This window comes from Sander vitreus, chromosome 15 (genome assembly GCF_031162955.1).
Source record: "Sander vitreus isolate 19-12246 chromosome 15, sanVit1, whole genome shotgun sequence".
NCBI classification, from domain to species: Eukaryota; Metazoa; Chordata; class Actinopteri; order Perciformes; family Percidae; genus Sander; species Sander vitreus.
The window spans coordinates 1441559-1461838 of record NC_135869.1 but is presented as its reverse complement, the minus strand read 5'-3'; the positions used below and the strand labels follow the sequence as shown (position 1 = coordinate 1461838).

At 40.7% G+C, this 20280-nt stretch overlaps 1 protein-coding gene across 1 annotated transcript in view; it reads left to right on the top strand.

The window, feature by feature from the left end:
- The first annotated feature begins 13460 nt into the window (after positions 1 to 13460).
- The window catches only part of doc2a (double C2-like domains, alpha), a 110314-nt gene continuing 103494 nt past the window's right edge, over positions 13461 to 20280 (top strand). Inside the window, exons 1-2 of the mRNA XM_078269740.1 lie at positions 13461 to 13794; positions 18590 to 18669. Coding sequence (XP_078125866.1) covers positions 13461 to 13794; positions 18590 to 18669 — 414 coding nt within the window. The remainder of the gene's footprint in view (positions 13795 to 18589; positions 18670 to 20280) is intronic.

The following is a 20280-nucleotide window of genomic DNA, read 5'->3' as shown; positions in this document are numbered from 1 at the left end:
GTGGCTGGATATTTTGTTACAGAATACAGAATACATGCCCAAAAATGTAATTTGTAACGTATTCCTTTATATACGTTACTCAGATTGAGTAACGTATATAAAGGAATACGTTTGAGGCTTTTGAATACTTGGATTACTTCCACATTGAATTGCAATTTATAAGTGTAGGAATGCGGCCATCACATACAGCTTACTAAACAGGCCTATTCTGGTGTGTTTTTCTGTTCCAACTGGCTGAATGTGTACCTGAACAAGCAGATAGATTTTTGAATTTGTAATCCCGAACTGCATACTACAAAAATCTAACCGCAGTCTAAGCTACCACGAGCTAATTTTAGCTAACGTTAGCTAGCATGTCAAATGGGGCTAGTCTTTCAACGGCTCTGGGGCTAGTAAATCAGCACGTAGGAGAATGTAAAGTTGCACGTCAACTATAAAATAGCAAAGTGACCAGTAAAACTACAGCAGACTACCCCTGGCTAATTAAAAAAAATATCTTACTTTAAATGCTTCTTCAGGTTGGAGGTGAAGTAATTTGGATGCTGGCAAGCAGAGGTTATATTTCGTTCTCCCTGTTCTTTCTTTAATGTGAAATGCTGTTTGAATTTCCAAGATAGAAACGCATTCCTGCCCTGGCTCTGTTGTGCCGGTTCCGGCTCCATCTCTACCTCTATCAGTGATCACGCTAATTTTTTCGTTTTCATATTGGGGCTTCTGGGAAATGCATGGAGTTGAATTAATTTATTCAGAGAGTAAATAAACTCGTGAAACAGAGAAGTATCGTCATGTAATCAATTGATTTCGACAATGTAACTGTATTCTAAATACCAACTATTTAAATTGTAACTGTAACGGAATACAATTACTTATAATTTGTATTCTGAATACGTAAAGCCGGTATATGTATTCCGTTACTCCCCAACACTATCTGTAATGATGTGACTGCCATGGACGGACTGGGACACAAATTCAGCCCTGGCAATCCCATCCCTTACTGGCTCAATTTTAGACGGGGACATTATTCACTTTATAATTGCAAAAACCAGGCTCATGTGAGATTATGACCGCAGCAGCATGAGGCGCAATTACAGGCTTTCATAGTTAAATAATACACACACTGGAGCCATTCATAACACCTTCAAATAAGCTACCATGGCACCATCTTAGAATATAATGAAAATGCTTGCATATTTAAAACATATTATGACATGCTTTTATTTTGAAAAGTAGAAGCCCACGGCACCAGATGGGAGGTTCCGGGCTCCAAAGTGTGAAACGCCAGTGTTGCTGCATCTTTTTTTGTCAGATTGCCAGTCCACCTATTTGGTGACTGCTGATGCCGTGCCTCCCCCCCAATTGAAACCCACAAGACAATAGGTTGTTTGAAGTTAAAAATGACTGCATAGTAGAATGAAATCATCTCACGATCCAAAAGAGTGACTTTAAAATCTGTTGAGTCATTCCCAGTCAGCAGTTTGATCCGCCCACTCGCTCTGTTCACCCATTTTGTTTTAGATATGAAGCTTCAGCATCCCGGTGGAGAACATCAGCGTCTCCCGCTGTCTAACGCAGTGTTTCTCAAACACACCCCCTAGGGGTACTTTGGAGGACTGCAGGGGTAAGTGTCCCCCTAGAGGTACTTCGGAGGACTGCAGAGGGTACGTGACCCCCTAGGGGTACTTCGTAGGACTGCAGGGGGTACGTGACATGTTTTGCAATTTATTACAAATTTGACCCAAGGACAACACAAGGATTAAAGTATTATATGATAAAGTACGAAAACGTATGCACACAATATCCAACGAAACTAAGCAACCGCCGGCTGGCCACGTGACGCCGAGTGGCAGTTGCTTGGTTGTGTTTAGCCGCCACAGAGCTCCGTCGTATCAGTGGCAGTAGGTAGTTCAGTTCACCCCATAAAAGGTGACTGTGAGCCGGGTACAGAGCACCTCAAGCTCCCGGCAAAATGTTTTTCAGTTACAAGGCTGTAGTTACTTCTACTGTCTTTTTTTCAAAGTTTGTTGCTTTTTTCAAAGTTTTTGTCGCTGTTTTTGAAGTTTGTCAGCTTTTTGGAATTTTTTGTCACTTTTGTCGCTTCTACTGCATTTTTTTATCAAAGTTTTTATTGCTTTTTTGAAGTTTGTGTCTCTTTTTTCAAAGTTTTTGTTACTATTTTTGACCTATTCTTGTCTTACTTCCTTCTGTCTACTGTCTTTTTCCAACTTTTTGTCGCCTTTTCTCATCATCATTTAAATGTTTTCCAGGTCCAAGGCTGTTGTTTAGTAAATCTATCGCTGACATCGCTGTATTCTTCCTCTTTATAGAGACTTTTTTTCTACTCCTTATTATTCGCGATGGTTAGGGGGTACATGGCTTAAAAACACTCAAAGGGGGGGTACATTATTGAAAAAAGCTTGAGAACCACTGCTCTAACGTCTGCAGCGTCCTCAGTGTCTGATCCGTGGGATACATGAAAAAGACTGCAGGTGTTTCGGAGGGAAATCAGGTGACGCGGCTGATGATCAGAAACAGCTGTTTAACATCTGAAGCTAACAAGGAGTCACTCACTTCTTCTCCCTTTGACACGATAATTTAACCAGAGGGGGAAGAAGGGTTCAGATCTTTTACAGCCAAACAAGCTACACCACACGGTAGCAATACTCAAGTTAAAGTCCTGCATTTACGTAAGTCAAGTACAAACGTTTCCTCAGCTGTTTTCAACATTCGTGGCGGGTTTTTTTTCAACGTTTTAGTGCCTTTTTTCGACGTTTGGCGCTTATGTTGTCTTCCCGTCGACCATGAACTTGTTTGTTGAAAAAATTTGAATTTTTGGCTCTTCTTAAAAACATGTTTGCCACTTATTTCAACATTGTTTTTTTTTATGCATTGTCAACAAACCTAATTTAAATGACATTGTACCTAATTTTTTAGTTAAACCGAAGCAGATATTATGAATTATTTTGACTAATAGTTTAGATCAGAGGATGTTGAGCAGATCACAGACTGGTGTATGTTAAAGTTTAGTTTAGTTTAGTCAGGACATTGTTTTTGAAACCATTAAAACAGTTTTTTTTCAAATGACATAAAATTGAAAAAAAAATACCCAAAATGGAATGAAAGTAAACATTAATTTAACCCGTGAAGAATGTTGCATGGGTCCCGTACAATGTGCATGCATTCATGTTATTTTTGGACAATTTGGTAGAAAGAAACACATATTTCAGACTTAAAAAACTTTAAAAACGGGTCAAATTTGACCCAAGGACAACACAAGGATTAAAGTATTATATGATAAAGTACGAAAACATATGCACACAATATTCGACGAAACTAAGCAACCGCCAGCTGGTCACGTGATGCAGAGACGGCAGTTGCTTGGTTGTGTTTAGCCGCCACAGAGCTCCGTCGTATCAGTGGCAGTAGGTAGTTCAGTACACCCCATAAAAGGTGACTGTGAGCCGGGTACAGAGCATCCTGAGCTGCCGCTCATTTCAACGGACAGTATAGTGAAGTTTAGCCGACCAAAAAGTCAGTTTTATGCAGTGAGGCCAGTTAAGTTTAGGAAAAAGATGGTGGTTTGGGTTAAAACACACCATGGGAAACATGAACACCCGTTTCCTGAGTGAAAGTCTTGTGTTTTCTCCTTAAAGGGTAACTACAGTTTTTTTCAACCTGGATGTTTTTGTGTCTAAGTGACTGATAACAATCTGTGACATTGGTCTAGTATTAAGAGAGAGAAGCAAGCTATAATGTAAGTTAATAGGACAATTGTCCAGCTTGTATTTACACTCTTAGAAATGCTGGGTTAAAAATAACCCAACTTGGGTTATCTTGGTAACCCAGAGCTGGGTCCAATATGGACCAATCCAGCACTGGGTTGTTTTAACCCAGCAGGGTTGGGTTAGGGCTTTGACCCAGCATGTTGGGTTATATTTTCTACCCAAAAATGGGTTAAAATGACCATGTTGTTGGGTCAATGCTACCTAAAATGGGTTGGAAAAATACAACCCACATTCTGGGTTATCGTTTTTTTTTCACTCGATTTTTTGCATTAAGAAATGTAATGATGAAATTCTGAAATAATCAAGCACATAACATCCCAGCATTTTGTTTTGATTGCAACAAGCCAAATATATCACTTAAGACAAAATTAAACATTACAATTAATTTAAGTTAACATAAAAAAATACAAAAGTAATTTTACATTTTCTGATTTAAAACATGTTATGTGTGCATTCACTTATTACATCAGTAAACGGCAAAATAGTCACAATTTCTCAAACTTCATGCATTGAACTATCGAACTTTTAAATCTTAACTCAACCGTGTGCCATAAAAACTATATAGTAGCAATCTGAGCTCTCATTAGACAGCTTTTGATTCATGTCCTGGTATCTGAAAGACGGTAGTCTGGATGAACTTCCAAACTTTCAGCACAAGGTTTCGGTTAACTGACATCAAACACAAAAAATGTCTTGATACAGACATCCACAGCAGCCAAAAGAGATGGCTGCTCCAAGGCTGCCCCATTTACAATGACAAAAGCTTGTGAACACTGATGTCCTATCCCCAGCATTCAAATGTATGGGTGCTCTGTGTTGGATCTCATCAGGTACTCTGCCATGTTGGTCGCAATCTCAGCAAAAAAACAAACAAACAAAAAATAAAAAGAATGAATAAATAAAAGTACAAGATTCTTAACAAGCCTAGTTAGCCTAGCCTAAGCCTAGTCCTAGATTTCAAGAATAGAAGATATATCAACATGAAACAAAATGCAAGGAAACTTGATTAATCTAATATAGAACCTCATTATATGAGCTGATTTCCAATAATCACATTATTGGATATGAAAACAGTAAATGCTACTTTGGATATGAAAGATATTAAAAGTGACTGTCTGAACTCACAGGCTTGACATCAGTGAAGGCCCTGCGCATCTCCAGGCTGCTGGGACGGAAAACTCTTTTCCCCAGTTTGTAAGGTGCAGTTAGGAGTAGTACCATCAGCAGCTGCAAGGCTATATCGCCTTGTTTGTCTGTAAAAATTAAAATGTGTTATATATCTTCCAAATGCAACAGTAAACATATTCGTAACTAACCTATGCAGCACAGATTTGGACAATTTTTGCCAGTGAATTCATAAAGATCCATTCAACTATGACGGGGCAATTTAGTTGGCACCCGCTCTACAAAGCTCCAAATCGCAAAAAGCTGACTGAACTGTGAAGTAGAGGACTGCATTGGGAGTAGGGCTGCACAATTAATCGCAATTTTATGGAAATCGCAATATGGACTAGTGCAATATCCAAATTGCCTTATTGGGACCCAACACAAATCTCGCGGGAGCAGGCAGTCCAAAAATAGGCCGCTGGTCCCACAAGGACGTCAATGGGTTTACCTATCTAGGTTTTATAAGAAAACACTGAATGCACACGAAGCATCCAGTTACCAGCCAAACACTTTTTAACACTCCTACTCTCTCTCTCTTTCCTTACCGGGGCTCTCCTACGCGAACTGACATAAAATCGGTTTCAGTGCGTCAAAAGACTGGGAAATGCAATCGCATAAGGAAAACAAACCACAGCCAACGTTATAAAAAAGAAACGTGAAATAAATGAATACAATGTCACTTTGTCCTTATTGCACTAGAAAAACTGATTATTGAAGAATGTAATTTTGCTACTAATTACTGACAGGTAGGCATATTTTTAATAATACTACACAGCAAAGTGTTTGTCCCTGGGGGACAGGAGAAGACTCAAAATCAATGGTCAATCTTTTGACAGTCAATATAATTTTTGCGGTGTGGCCGGTCCTGCACAGGGCTCTACTGTGAAGTGCAAAGGTCTAATGCTTTGGCTACATTGCACACGTAATGTATGCAGACATTTTAGCAGCGCAGATGTGCCATGGAATATATCTTTTACCAGGCTACATTTGCAGCGCACACACTGCGTTGTCCGTAGCCACTCTGAAAACAGCCGGTATCAACTGACAGATTGGATAACATAGGCACCAAAATGAAAATAGCTCCAGTTCATGGTGCTTCCGTGTCCTGTGTGTTTTTGGCGCAAGTCATTTGCTAAACCTAACCACCCCAGTAAGTGTCTCCTAAACGATCTCATGTGATTAAATGAGCGATGGCACCCAACTTGAGCGCACTGGAAATATGTTGACGTGGAGTATAAATTATGTATCACTCTCATAGGGCAAACAAATGTCAGTGTCTTATGTCATTGTCTAAAGATCTACACTTGAAGCACACGTAACCCATTTGTGAAGACCTATGACTCTATGCGTACCTCAAGCAACTTTTTAAGCTGGCGTTGAAATTTTAGCCGTGGCCCACAGAGAGGTATCAGGGAGGTCAAGCTGTTTCCGTCCAAGAGATAGAAGCACTCTCTATCAATCTGCTCAGCTGCAAAACACAACATTAATTGTATTTATTGCCAATAGATTAATAGACCATTTTTTTTATCAGGTTGACAACAAACATATAAAAAGCAAGCTAGACTGTTTTTATTACCAGCTGCAAGATGGTCTTTACCTAAATTTCATTAATTTATTTGTTTTAAACCCCCCAGAGCCCAACTGAAGTGAGCTTACATACCTTCAAAAGCAGGGAGCAGGTCAGCCAGGTTCCATTCAAGATGTTTCTCCTTCACAAAATCATCCATCTTTTAGAAATGAATAGAGACATTTTTAGGGTCACATATGATTTTGCACTTATGGATTGTTCTATAGACATATATCTCATTGGCCATTTTGACCAAAATAGTAGCACTAGCACAAAAAGTACTATCATAACCACTAGAATTAGAGAAAAGCGCTCATGTTAGATTGTTGTTTAGATTCAACACTGTGTAATCTCGCATGCTAAATACCCACATGAGAGAACAATTTGTCTGTTTTCTTAGGATATCTAGGATAAACAAAATGAGCCCAAGATATACATTCTAACAAGTCTAATTATGTATTCATTAATATGGATACTATTGCATATAGTAAACTGTAATAATAGTGTACATTCACACCAGTATTTTTCTGTATCTAAACCATTGCATTTTTAGATTAACCTAGCAAAGAAAATAAATGTTTTACATAATCTATAACAGAACTAATGCACAGCCTTAGCAGCCCAGCATAGTGGATGTGCAGTACAGACTGTAGCATCCCTGAAATGATTTGTCACTTGTAAGACTACAAATCAACACAAAAACAGCGAAAAATGTTCAGTAAAAAAATCTTAAAACGCAACTTATTTAAGCATGTCACCATGATACATATTTCCATAGTACAGCATTTTCTTCAGACCACAGGTTACAAAGTCTAGGGATGCTAATGAATTGTTAAAAAGACTGAATTTGAGTACAAGCAGACAATACTAGCTGCTACTGCTAACTTTAGTTCAACATTAGTATCGCTTTGCCAGACCATCCACATTCTACATTATGAAAATGTAGCTACAGCAATTATCCATATTAAGCGTCACGTAACACAATACACTTACATTCAAATATGCGCTAATATTAGAGAAACACAACCGTCTCATTATACTTCTAATTATTGTAAAATAACGCTAGCTTGATTATATGCTGACTCACTGGAGCCTAGGCTAACGTTAGCTAACATTACCTTAGGTACAATACAGAAATAAACCTAAACACAAACAGACCTCGTAACTGTTAGACTGCTTAACACTTAAGAGGGGGCAAGTCTCTTTACTTTATCATTGTTCTCTTTTGCGTTATTATCAGGTTTTATAAAAATTTCAAGAGCTCAGGCCATAACTTTAACACTAACGTTCCTATTTGCCTCCGTCATCTTCACTGTCAAGTGCGTCAATCAATCATGACGTGCAGGACGCTAAATAATACTAATGACGTTAATGTTATATAGTTAATTCCGTGTAAGGAGTAATTGTGTTAACAGTTAGGAACCAAAAATAGCAATATAGAAAAACTAGAGCTACTAGCTAACGTTAGAGGAGAGGCCGTTAGCTAGCTAGCTACAACATGAGTTTTAAACTCTTGAGCTAACGGTTAATTGCTAACGTTATGTCCTATAGCCTTATAGCTTGCTTGCTTGCTAAAGTAAAATACAGTTACGGTTAACCATACAGGCAGCTAAGTTCAGTCCACACTATCATTCAAATTGTCCGGCTATTCTAAGCTATTTGTATTGTTTTGCTGTCTTTTAAAGTTTCCTATCACTTAGGGACCGTTCAGTATTTATGGAATGGACCACCGGAGGAAAACAGGGGAGTGTTTTGGTGATTGAAAAGGACTGTATATATATATCATGATTGGTCTTTAAAAGATTGTGGCCACCAGGGGGCATCGATCAGAATGCAGATAAGATGTTCCTTTTAGCTGGTTTATTGGAATACATGATCAAGTGTGTGTGTGGTTCTGAAACAGAGATACAAGCATAAATCAGTATATATAATAATTAGATGTCTAGCACCTGCTAGACATCTAATTATTATATATACTGATTTATTATATATATATATATATATATATATATATTATATATACTGATTTATGCTTGTATTATATACCTATATAATAAAACAAACACAATAAGAAGTGTGAAGAACACAAGAAGTTACATTATAATTTTGTTATATATGACTTAAATGCAGTGTCATAATAAATGCTCATTACTAAGCAAATACAAACTTAGATATGCTTTAGTACACTATATCTCTTCAAAGATTAATTTGCTGCACATTAATTGCAACGATACACCACATGCTAAATTAAGCTGAATATATAATAATTATGAATTGCAGAATTCTTCTTTAACATAAACGTTTACACATTGTGCAAGAACATATAATGGTTTCCAATTGAGACACGTAAGGCTTGCAAAGCAACACCTCCGTTAATATGCAGTGTTATAAACAAACACCCGTGCAGCGCGAGGCTCCGCCATTACAATAACGAGCAGCAACGTGCCACTAAGTTATCGCATTGCAATAAACACAGTGTAACATTATTACAAGATCAAAACGAATAACAAACGTCAGTATTACTTACTGGTAGTTGCACTCACACAAAACTAGGAACTTAGAAATAAGTACAGCAACACTATCTTCTTTATCTATTTATATAACTGCTCAGTCTTTCGACGCCAGCTCTCTCTTCCAAACTTTCCCGAAACTGAAACCCCCTAGCAGATGGGTCTGACCGCATACGCGGAGTTTGCTGGGGCTGAAACGGGTAATTGCATTGTTTAAAAAATGAGTGGAATAATTACGTCTGGCATGACCAGATATTTTATAAATATCTTAAATAACACAAAACAACTAAATGGTGGTAGGTAATACATCTGATTTCATATACTGCTTTAGTAAAAAAAATATTACCTGGCTGACGATGGGAGCAGAAGGGCGCAAAAAACGAAAGTTAGGGCTACTGTTGCACTAGTCTGGACATCTTGCCGTGCCAACCTTGCAATAAAGGTTTCCCAAATGCCATGTATATAAATGTGATGTCAGCTTACTAATTGATTGCGGGTTTTGCGTAGATTTGGACTTGTATACGTTTATTCCACTTTGTTTAAACGGCGAAGTGGAGAGGCCTCGTTCACCTGTTCGGAGCTGGTTGGTGAATGTGATGCTCGTATCGGCCTTGCTGGATACACCGTGACTCTGTTTGTGGATTTACTGATCACTGTGGATTACTTTTATTAACGTCTTAACGTTTTATGGTGAGTTTGGAGAGGCTGTACAGACTGTAGGTCGAACACTGATTGTTCACGTTACATTTTAGTTGAATTTAAGCGTCTGTCTATTGCGTTCCAAAACAGCCGTGCCACGATTGGATTTCATAAAGGCGAATTGTTAAATTGTTACAGTGTAATTCTAAATCTGCTTTATAAATAAACATATGTGTTTTGGAATATAATGTTCAGCTTTGGCACCTTTACCTATGTGCTAAAATATACAATGACGAAACCTAGTGACAAGTCCATAGCAACCAGTGTTGAATTGTTATTTCCCATTGTCCTTTGCTGAATGGTCTCAATGTTTTATTGTTTTATTTCATGTGAATACTAGTTTACTAGAGGAGTAATACTTAATATTTGAAGTAATGCAGTAATGCATGAAGTGTGCATTTAGTTTCCATGCTTATTGTGTTTCCACAACAATGTTAGTGAGTAAATCTACTGAAATGGCCACCACACCATAACAGAGGAGTGTGATGTTTAAGATGAGAATGCAGAGGTTAACTCCTGTACATCATGGCTTTGTTAAGTGCAAACTTGCATGCAAGGGGAGGGTCATGCCTCTTCTTCAAATCATTTTGGAGGGTCATAGGAAAATGATTACTGACGAGGGGAGGGTCAAGTCTTTTTAAGTTAGAGGCCACAAAACTCCTCCGGTGGCCCCTTAGTTAAATAACGAACAGTCCCTTACCGGAGCTATGGTCGTCAACGTCTTGGTGTCCAGAAATGGCCAAGTGGCGAGTACACTCATGCAAATGGTGGAAGAATGAGCCTCGCTTTCGTTTAACCCATTGCATTGGGTCAAATCCACCCAACCTAAAACCCAACAGCCTTAACCCAGCATTTGGGTTATTAAAATAACCCAGCGTTTTTTAGTGTGTACCTTCACTAAAGTGTTTGTTTTGTCGCTGGCAGACTCAGATTAATATTCTAAGTGTCTGACAACATTATGGAAAGGATTTCTAAGGAGGTCGACCTTTCTGTTAGTGAATGGTAGACAAACTACAACCATAATTAAAAATTACATACATGTATTTTAATGAATTGATTATTGATATTAACCTACTCCCTTTCATTACAATTAAATATAATTTGATTTGCAAATTTGGTTGGTAAGAGATAAACACATAATTTGATCAGAATGACTCTGCCAATTTTCTCATTCATGAGTGAAGATAGTTGTGGAAACTTTCCCGGCGGGTCAACAGTACAGAAGTTAGCTTTCCTTTAACATGGCACGAAAGTGCATTTTGGATTTCTTCATGAAATCAATCACAGGCTAAAAAGACTAATAGACCTGAGTCAGAAAACCCAGCAACTGTAACCGAAAGAATTAACACAGCACCTCTACACCTGCCACTCCCACAGCGACTCTGCCAGCAACAGACGACGCGTCGACTAACTTTTGATTTGATTTAATTTAATTCAGTGATGTGTTTTATACCTTTCTATATTGTGGCTCAGTGTTTGAGCTTGTAGTAGGCCTATTCTGTACCATTGTCGTAGCTTTGTGCCTATCTCCTGCGTTACTACCCGTGCCTAGTTTTGCCCTGTCTTGGATTTTGGATTTCATTATTGTTTTTGTGTTTCTTGTGGAGTGTTGTGATGGATGCAGTGTGGTGTGTGGTGGTTGACTCTGGCTGAAAATGTCACTCTCGAAAATTTGTCAGCACCCCGGACTCAAAATACGCTCCCGCGGCTATGTCCTTAGAAATCCTTCCCATAATGTTGTCAGACACTTAGAATAATAATCTGAGTCTGTCAGCGGCAAAACAAGCACTTTTGTGAAGGTTAATACAAGCTGGACAATTACTATTAACTTACATTGTAGCTTGATTTGCTTCTGTCGACTTCCCCGGGAAGTGAACTCCGCTCCCCGGTTTGAAAGCCGTGTGTTCAGGACTTGATCCTGCTGTGTAATAATATGGAAACCTCATTATAGGGAGCTGCCTTCGCACCCTTGAGTGGTTCTGGTCGTGTAACTGGCTCGTATAAGTCTTCTGTTATACTGTATCTACTTTTCCTTTGTGTTAAACTGCCTGCTCAGTTTATCTTTCTGTCCCTTTTCTCTCTGCTCTCTCAAACTGAAATAAGATCACTGGCATATCCAGCCTCTTTCTTTTTCTGCACATATTGAATTTATTCCCTCTTTTCATGTGTCACACACCCACACACACTCCTCATTAAACGTCGGCTGTCACTTACCTGCGGCTGGCTGAGGCTGCTGTTGGGGGATAAATTGTGTCAAAACATGAAAACAAGCGTTGGTGTGCCTTTCCTTTTACATCAGGAATCAAAACGGTCAAGTCCGGCCATCACAGTTTTACTTTAATGACTCCCAACGGAGACAGAGAGTGGAAATGTTGAATTGTCAGGACACAAAGGGAGCCGTAATGCTGTGTGTGTGTGTGTGTGTGTGTGTGTGTGTGTGTGTGTGTGTGTGTGTGTGTGTGGTTGTGTGTGTATGTGCGTGTGTGTGTGTCTCTGTTCACAGCTGTTTACACACAGCAGTGAACACTCATAAATCTGCCCCTGAACACACCACGGAGACGCCGTGTGTGTGTGTGTGTGGGACACAAGCTCCCTTTCTCAGATGAAACAACAAACAGAAATAGACTGTTAGTCAGTTCACAGTCAATTTGACAGAAAAAAAGCGCCAAACGTTATAAATGCGTCACAAATGTAAACATTGCTGCGGAGGAGGGTCTGGCTAGTCCACACAGCATTCCTGGATGGGAGAAAAACGTGCTCTGGCTCTATTTATTTCTATTTCTCACCGTTAATTACCAGCGTCTGTACAGCATCAACAGGGGTCGCCATTGTGTGGTGTTGTGGCGTTGTGGTGTTGGTGTGCGTGTGGTCAAAAACTGTATGTTCTTCCGGGTTGCACCCGAGGAACCAAAGATTGGTTCCTATTTATACCAAGGGCACTAATTGGCTCTTACAATTGGCAATAACAAAATAACATTTCATCAACTCACTTTTAACTTCTAAGCAACATACATCCTCTGTGTTTACTGCTCAACTTTTTGACAGATTTGGGTAAAGGTATTTTGTACCGTATTTAAATTATTATTATTATTATTATTTTTTTGCTTTTTTTCAAAGGATTATTGGTTTATGTCAAATTTTTGGACGTATATTCAACATCACAAACAATTAATTTATCAATAGACATTTTTCATAACACAAAGTATTTACTGCGTCTGGATTTACTTGCAGTTTGGTCCGGATGCTGACCTTGGTCCGGAGTTAGATTACCGTTTTTTTTAATTATTGTAATTCTTTTCATCAAGAAGTAATAGCTACATATACCAGCATACTGTGCAATTGCATACTCCAATCAGAGTACAACTCCTACTAGTAACAGTATTCCTCTTCTCCACAGGATCTTAAATCACACTCATGCATGCTTATGCTCATACTTTTACATACACCCCGCCATACGCTCTCCATGCTTCCACTCATCCACATATACCATTCATTCCCACTCATCCACATATATCTTTTACATTTTTGAAACACAAACCCAACCACACACACACACACACACACACACACACACACACACACACACACACACACACACAGTGGTTTCCAGCTCTCAGTCACCATACCTAGTCCTTATTTCTTAGCCATTAAGTTTACAAGGCTTCATATATGTCCTGCCTCACCTTGTTGAATTGTTACCGTTTTGTTAAATGTGCCTTTCTTCCTCCAGACTCTATGACGGTGCGGAGAGGAAAGAAGCTCAGCATCTCCATCCAGGAACACATGGCCATCGACGTTTGCCCCGGCCCCATCAGACCCATCCGACAGATCTCCGCCTACTTCCCTCGCCTGTCCCCCACCTCCCCCGGCCCCCTGTCTCCCAACCCGGTCTCCTCGCCGCTGGCCCTCAGCCCTGGCTCCGTGGCGTCCGGGACGGTGGGCGGGGCTCACCTGCTGTCTCCGCTGCTGGCCCACGGCCGGCCCGGCGGCGGAGGCGGCGGGTCTCTGTCTCTGACCAGCAGCGTGGACACGTCGGTGGAGATCAACAGCTCCGACAGTGACGACTGCAGTGAGCCTCGCTGTCGGCATGTTACTGTGTGTGTGTTACTGTGCGTCACAACACACCTGTGGCGGCTTTTTGCATGACTCAGCATGATGTTTCACCATGTAGACTTCAGGTAGAGTTGACTGACAGGAAACTGTTCGACTACAGCAAAGTTAGGCATAATAATCAAATCAAATCAATAATCAATAATCAAAACTGGCCAGTGCAACCCCCAAACCCCCCCCCCCAAAAAAAAAACACAAATTGTTGCAGAAAAAAATCACCAGAGTGCAGTAAATAAAGTGTTTAATATGCTCAAAATTTCACGTTAAAGTACTTTATACAAGACTGGCCGATACACAAGTTCAGGTATCGGAAACAATACCTGGAAGCTAAAAATGGTATTGGACCATCTCTAATTGAAACAGACGAGGCATCAGACGGCAGAAAAAAAAACATGATCTGTGCTCTAGAGACTCAGACCTGTTGGAATTGGCTTTGGGGTTAAACCATCACTCTACTGAATGGATGAATGAAGACAGATCACGCCTTCATTCTCTCTATCGTCACTGCAGTCGCTTCAGGAGAACAAAGTGAGATGAATGACTCTGGTCTCAAAGCTGCCGATGTTTCTTCTGTGATTCAGACTCTAAAGAAAAGGCTAATTAGGGGTTTTTATTTTTCTCCTTAACATGTTTTTATTATCACATTTGTTTTGCGGTCACTGGTTGAAGAAGTGTTTAGTTTTTTAATAATGAGATCCATCAGAGTGTCAAGGAGTTTGACAGTTTGTCTCACGTAACTAAAAATCTTTGATCAAACATAAAAGAAACTTTCTCACCCCTCTATCATGAGAGCAAAACCTCCAAACAGAAAGACACACAAAACAATGGCAACGTGTCTCATTTTGTCTCTTTGTGAGCATTTCTTGTCTCTTTTTAGTTGCTTTGTGGTTGTCTTTGTTTGTGGTTTTTTTTCGTTTTTTTGGGGGTCTTTTTGCATCTATTTCTTATCAGGTTTTTTTGTCTCCATAGTCTTTTTGCATCTTTGACATTGTGCGTCTCTTTGCGGTTGTTTTTTTGACTCTGTGGTCGTTTGGCGTCTCTTGTGGTCGTTTGCGTTTGTTAGTCAGTTGATTAGTTAATTTTTTTAAATAATGAGATCCATCAGAGAGTTGAGGAGTTTGACAATTTGTCTCACGTAACAAAAACTCTTTGATCAAACATAAAAGAAACCTCTCTCACCCCTCCATCATGAGAGCAAAACCTCCAAACAGAAAGACATACAAAACAATGGTAACGTGTCTCATTTTGTCTTTTTGTGAGCGTTTCTTTTCTCTTTTTAGTTGTTTTGTGGTTCTTTTTTTTTAGTTTTTCTTGTTTTTTTGGGGTCTTTTGCATCTGTTTGTTGTCATTTTTGTCTCCGTAGTGTTTTTGCGTCTTTGACTTTGTGCGTCTCTTTGCGGTTGTTTTTTTGACTCTGTAGTCGTTTGGTGTCTCTTGTGGTCCTTTGCATTTGCTGGACAGTCGATGACTTGTTTAGTTTTGTTAATGAGATCCATCAGAGTGTCGGAGTTTGACAGTTTGTCTCACGTAACTAAAACTCTTTGATCAAACATAAAAGAAACTCTCTCACCCCTCCAACATGAGAGCAAAACCTCCATTGTTGCATTTGTTAAACAGTTGATTTGTTCTGTTTTTTTATTAATGAAATCCGTTAGAGTGTCGGAGTTTGACAGTTTGTCTAACGTAACTTAAACTCGATCAAAAATAAAGGAAACCTTTCTCACCCCTCCAACATGAGAGCAAAACCTCCAAACAGAAAGACACACAAAACTATTTTGTGTCTATTTGTAGTCTGGCTGGACGATATGATCAGGCATCACAATATTTTTGAATGCGATGTCGATGTTGCGGCGATATTGTAGGGTTGACCTCATTGTGGTTATTTCTTTGTCTCCGTGGCTGTTTTGCCTGTCGTTGTCATCGTTTGTGGTCAGTCTCTGCGTGGTCGTTGTATTTTGTCTCTCTTGTGGTGTTCTGGGTCTGTTTGTGGACTTCTCTTGCCTCTTTGTGGTCTTTTTGCGTCTCGTTGTCACTTTTGTTTCTGTGTGGTCGTTACATTCGGTCTTTGTGGTTGTTTGGGCCCTATCTTCCACCCGGCGTAGCGCAGCGCAAAGCCCGAAGCAAGTGTCTTTGCTAGTTTAATATCGACGCAGTTGTCAATTTCCCTTCCAGCAACCGCGTCGTTTAAATGGCAAATGCACCTGCGCCCATCTTTGCGCACATGGGCGTGCTGGTCTTACAGGCAGGTGTGTGCAGGTGCATTCTGGGCGTATTGCTATCTTGAGGCGGGAAGTGATCGCGCCATTGACCAACAAAAACCTGGTCTAAAGTCAATAGTGCACCATTTCATTGTTATTTTAGGAGCAAATTAGTATAATGCGCCTAGGCTCGTGCACAGCGTGCGCACACTATGCTTGTTACACACACACACACAGGGAAGCGCAGCAGCACACAAACATGCAAAAGATTACATATAAATATATTACAGTGCAAATCCTCCATCATAAGAGCAATGCACCAAGGTACAAACGCCTGGCACACGGACCCTTTTTTCCGCCATCAAACTAGCAAAAGTGGATTTGGACACGCCCTAAACGCACCTGCGCCATGCCCTTCACGCCATGCACTTAGATCGTTAAAATAGGGCCCATGGTGTCTCTTTAAAGTTGTTTTGTGTTTGCGTTTGCTAAGCAGTCACTGGCCCATGATTTGTTTTGTTTTTAATAATGAGATTGATCAGAGTTTGAAATATGTGTAACTAAAACTCTTTGATCAAACACAAAAGACACATTCAATGTCAAAGAACTTTTTTGTCATTGGAGTTTGAGTCTTTTGTGCACAAACGATCCCTGCAGAGATTTCCTCCTCCGCATGCAGGCTCAGATCTCTGTAGTCATTATGCGTCTCTTGTGGTTGTCTTTGTGGTCATCCCTTTGTTTCATTTTGTGTCCTTTTGTAGTAGTTTTGTATTTGTATTTGTTAAGCAGTCACACTGTTTAGTTTTTTATAATGAGATTGATCAGAGTTTGACAGACTGTAACTAAAACTCTTTGATCAAAGATAACAGACATTAACATTTTTTATTGGAGGTTGTGTAGAAAGATCCTTGCAGAGATTCCCCCCCAGTCTCTGCAGAGTGTTCTCGCTGCACGGTGACGTCTTCGGGATGCTGAAGCACTGCGTTTGTTTGTGCAGGATGTTTTTACAGCAGCCGAACATCTCTGCCCGGGGCAGCTGGGAGTCAGCGTAGGTGGGAGGAATTAAAACCACAAGCATTCAGAATTGAAAACGAAAAGTGCATGGAGCTTTTTTTATTTCCATTTTGTGTTGAGGACTGCAGTAGTCCGAGTCGGCGAAGAGAAGAAACTGTGTTCATCCACACGCCGTAACTCTGAGATTTATCTGTTAGTTTGGAAACATTTTACTGAACACGTCTTATCCCCAGAAATCTACGCCTATGGTTACGTTCCACCCCTGCAAACCTGATTATCTTTTCAGGTTTCAAGTCTTTTCCTGGCTCACGATGAGATTTTCTGATGCAGAACAGAAACGGCTGCTGATGTGCTGCTATTGATGCACGACCAGGGTTTCAGAAACAAGATGCAAATGATGTGAAGTGTCTCAGACAGCAGCTGTTTATGATATCCATTTAATTTTCTTCAGTTATGGAGGAGAAATAACAGGAATCCAGAAATCCCCTCTGGGAAATTACACCGGGAACAGAGAGGGGACATATTATTCCCACTATGAGCAAAAGACTCCCCACAGACATGATAAAGACCCCCCCACCCCTCCAAGATGAGAGCAAGACCCCCCACCCTTCTAAGATGAGAGCAGGACCCCCTAACCCTCAAACATGAGAGCAAGACCCCCCCACCCCTCCAAGATGAGAGCAGGACCCCCAGACTGAGAGACACAAAACCACTACAAACAGCTCACAGCATTTTCTCTGTGGTTGTTTTTTTTATTATCTCTGCAGTCATTTTACGCCCTCTCTCTGCGGCTACGGTCATCTCTTTGCAGTTGTCTCTATCGGGCTGCCTCTTTGCGTTTGTCTCTCTGCAACCGTCTCTGTTGCCGTCTCTTTGCATTTGTCCCTCTATGGCCGTCTCTTTGCGACTGCCTCTCTATTGCCGTCTCTTTTCATTTGTCTATCTATGGCCGTCTCTCTGTGGCCGTCTCTCTGCGGTTCTTTTCCGTGTCTTTGAAGTCACTTGTTGACCGTCCAACAGATGTTGCAGTTTGAGATCAACGGAAGCTGAACAGGATGTGGGAAAGACTCCAGGCTGATAAAGACACTGCAGTTTTCAGGAGCTTATAGTTTAGCATAAGAACACAAAGTGTTGCGTAAGCAGCAGAGGTTTGTTGGTGGAGCTGATGCCTAAAATAAATGTTTTGTTCTAATCCCTGTGAATCATAGGTCGTATGGATCAATTTATATAATGCGCTGGAACAACACCAGGTTGTGTGTGTGTTGGGGAACATGTATGCATGTCTGTAAGACGGATGTGTTTCTTCTGCTTCTAAGAGGATTTTGCGTGTTGACATGTGAAGTGTTGTGTTGGGATTCATGTGACAGCTGCTGCTCCACTAAATTGAATTTCCATCTACTGAACGCATGCTGAGCTATTTCTCTGTTCTCTGGCATGCTTTTCATTTATTCTGACTGATTTTTAACAATCTGTTGCTGACTGAAGTCATGTTTTTTTCATCAGTTGTGATAATTGTCTGTCTCCTCCCTGTTATCTTCTCAGCTGCGTTGGGAACGCTGGAGTTTCAGCTTCGATACGAGCAGAGCTCCAGCGAGCTGCACTGCACAATACTCCGGGCCAAGGTAAGGCCGCTCTCCAAACCCCAGGGGGCCACTCGGCAGGTTTCAGCCTTTCCACTCAGCCTGAAGCATTCGTACATATTGCATAATGTCTGCAATTGGTATGCATTCCACGTATTTATTACTGTCAGCAGCACATAGACTTCTGCTGTATAAGAGTGTGAAGATCCTCATAGGGAGGAGGTCGGGGGGGGGGGGATGTTTGGCTCCTAAAACACAGGGCTTTCAAGAGGAGGAGCATAGTTCATGTCCTGGAAGAAGTTAAGGGGAAAACACAAGACTTTGACCTAGCAAATGGGTGTTCATGTCCTGAAGAAGTTAAGGAGAAAACACCAGACTCTCACCCAGAAAACAGGTGTTCATGGTGATTTTAAATCCAAACTACAATCTTTTGCCTATATTTAACAAGTTATTTTGTCGGCTAAACTTGTTGTGTATTTTGGGCTACTCTGGGATCCGTAGCGTGATACACCTGATGTATTGTGGGTAACTTTACTTTCGCTGTTGGTGTTAGCCATGCTGCTGTAAAGACATGCTTTTGGGCTAATATATGGTTAATATTCCGTCATAGTCCGGGTTATCATTGTTATATCTACTAACATGAAACAGTGAAGAATATAACTAAACTCAACTGTAACAGCCTCGTAAATGGCCGTCCCCTCACGGTGCTCTGAAGCCGGCTCACAGTCACTTCTTCTCAGCTAAATGTTGCTGTAAAGAGCGTTTAACTGTCTTGTCCTAAACTTAACCGGTCGTAACAAGACCGGCAGACAGTCACCATAATACTCGTAGGCTATCATACAAATTCTTTTGTATAACCTTTTTGTTCGACACCATACGATCCTGTTCATGAGAATGCTTTGAACAAAGTATTTTTACGCAATTGTTCGGTTGATTGAATCTGAGCCTCTGCGCATCCACACAGAACTGAAACGCACTCTGGGAGTCGGAGTCTTCTTTTCTACACACAGGCTTGTACCTTTGACTTTTTATTAAAGAACTGGCCTTTCTAGAAGATTTGTTTTGTTTTGAAGCGCCATACCCGACCCTCTAACCTAGAGATCTTTAATCAGACACCACTCCAGCTTTATTTGAACCTAATGGCTTCAAAACTATTAACTCCACCACGACAAGGAAACCGGCAGAAGTGTCATAATTCAAAGCAAACTGTCGCCCCGGAGACCGATTTAAGTGTCAGAAAGAATAAGTGAGGACTGTAAAGAGACACCGCCGGAAATCTGCAGGACTGTTGGAGCCGAGGGGTGATTCCCCAGACCAGTTCTACCTGTCTCTGAGCTCACTGAGTGTGAAGGTATCAGTCATCCCAAACTCTTCTTTTCTCACCTGCCGACATTTAACAGCTGCTGTGAGACTCAATGGAGATGGACCAGCAGTTCATGAGGCAGATTAATGCCTACCGTCCTCTAGAAGACACTGAACAGAATCTGAACAGACTAAAGTCTGACACCACCTTACATCTAACGTTAAAGACGTCAGTAGTTATAATACCTGCACCTTTGCGTGTGCCTGTCACACACGCACGCGCATGAGCGTGCGTTTGACTGATACGCGCATTGGTTTCAAGGGGTGGGGGCGAGCGGCGGAAGCTGCATG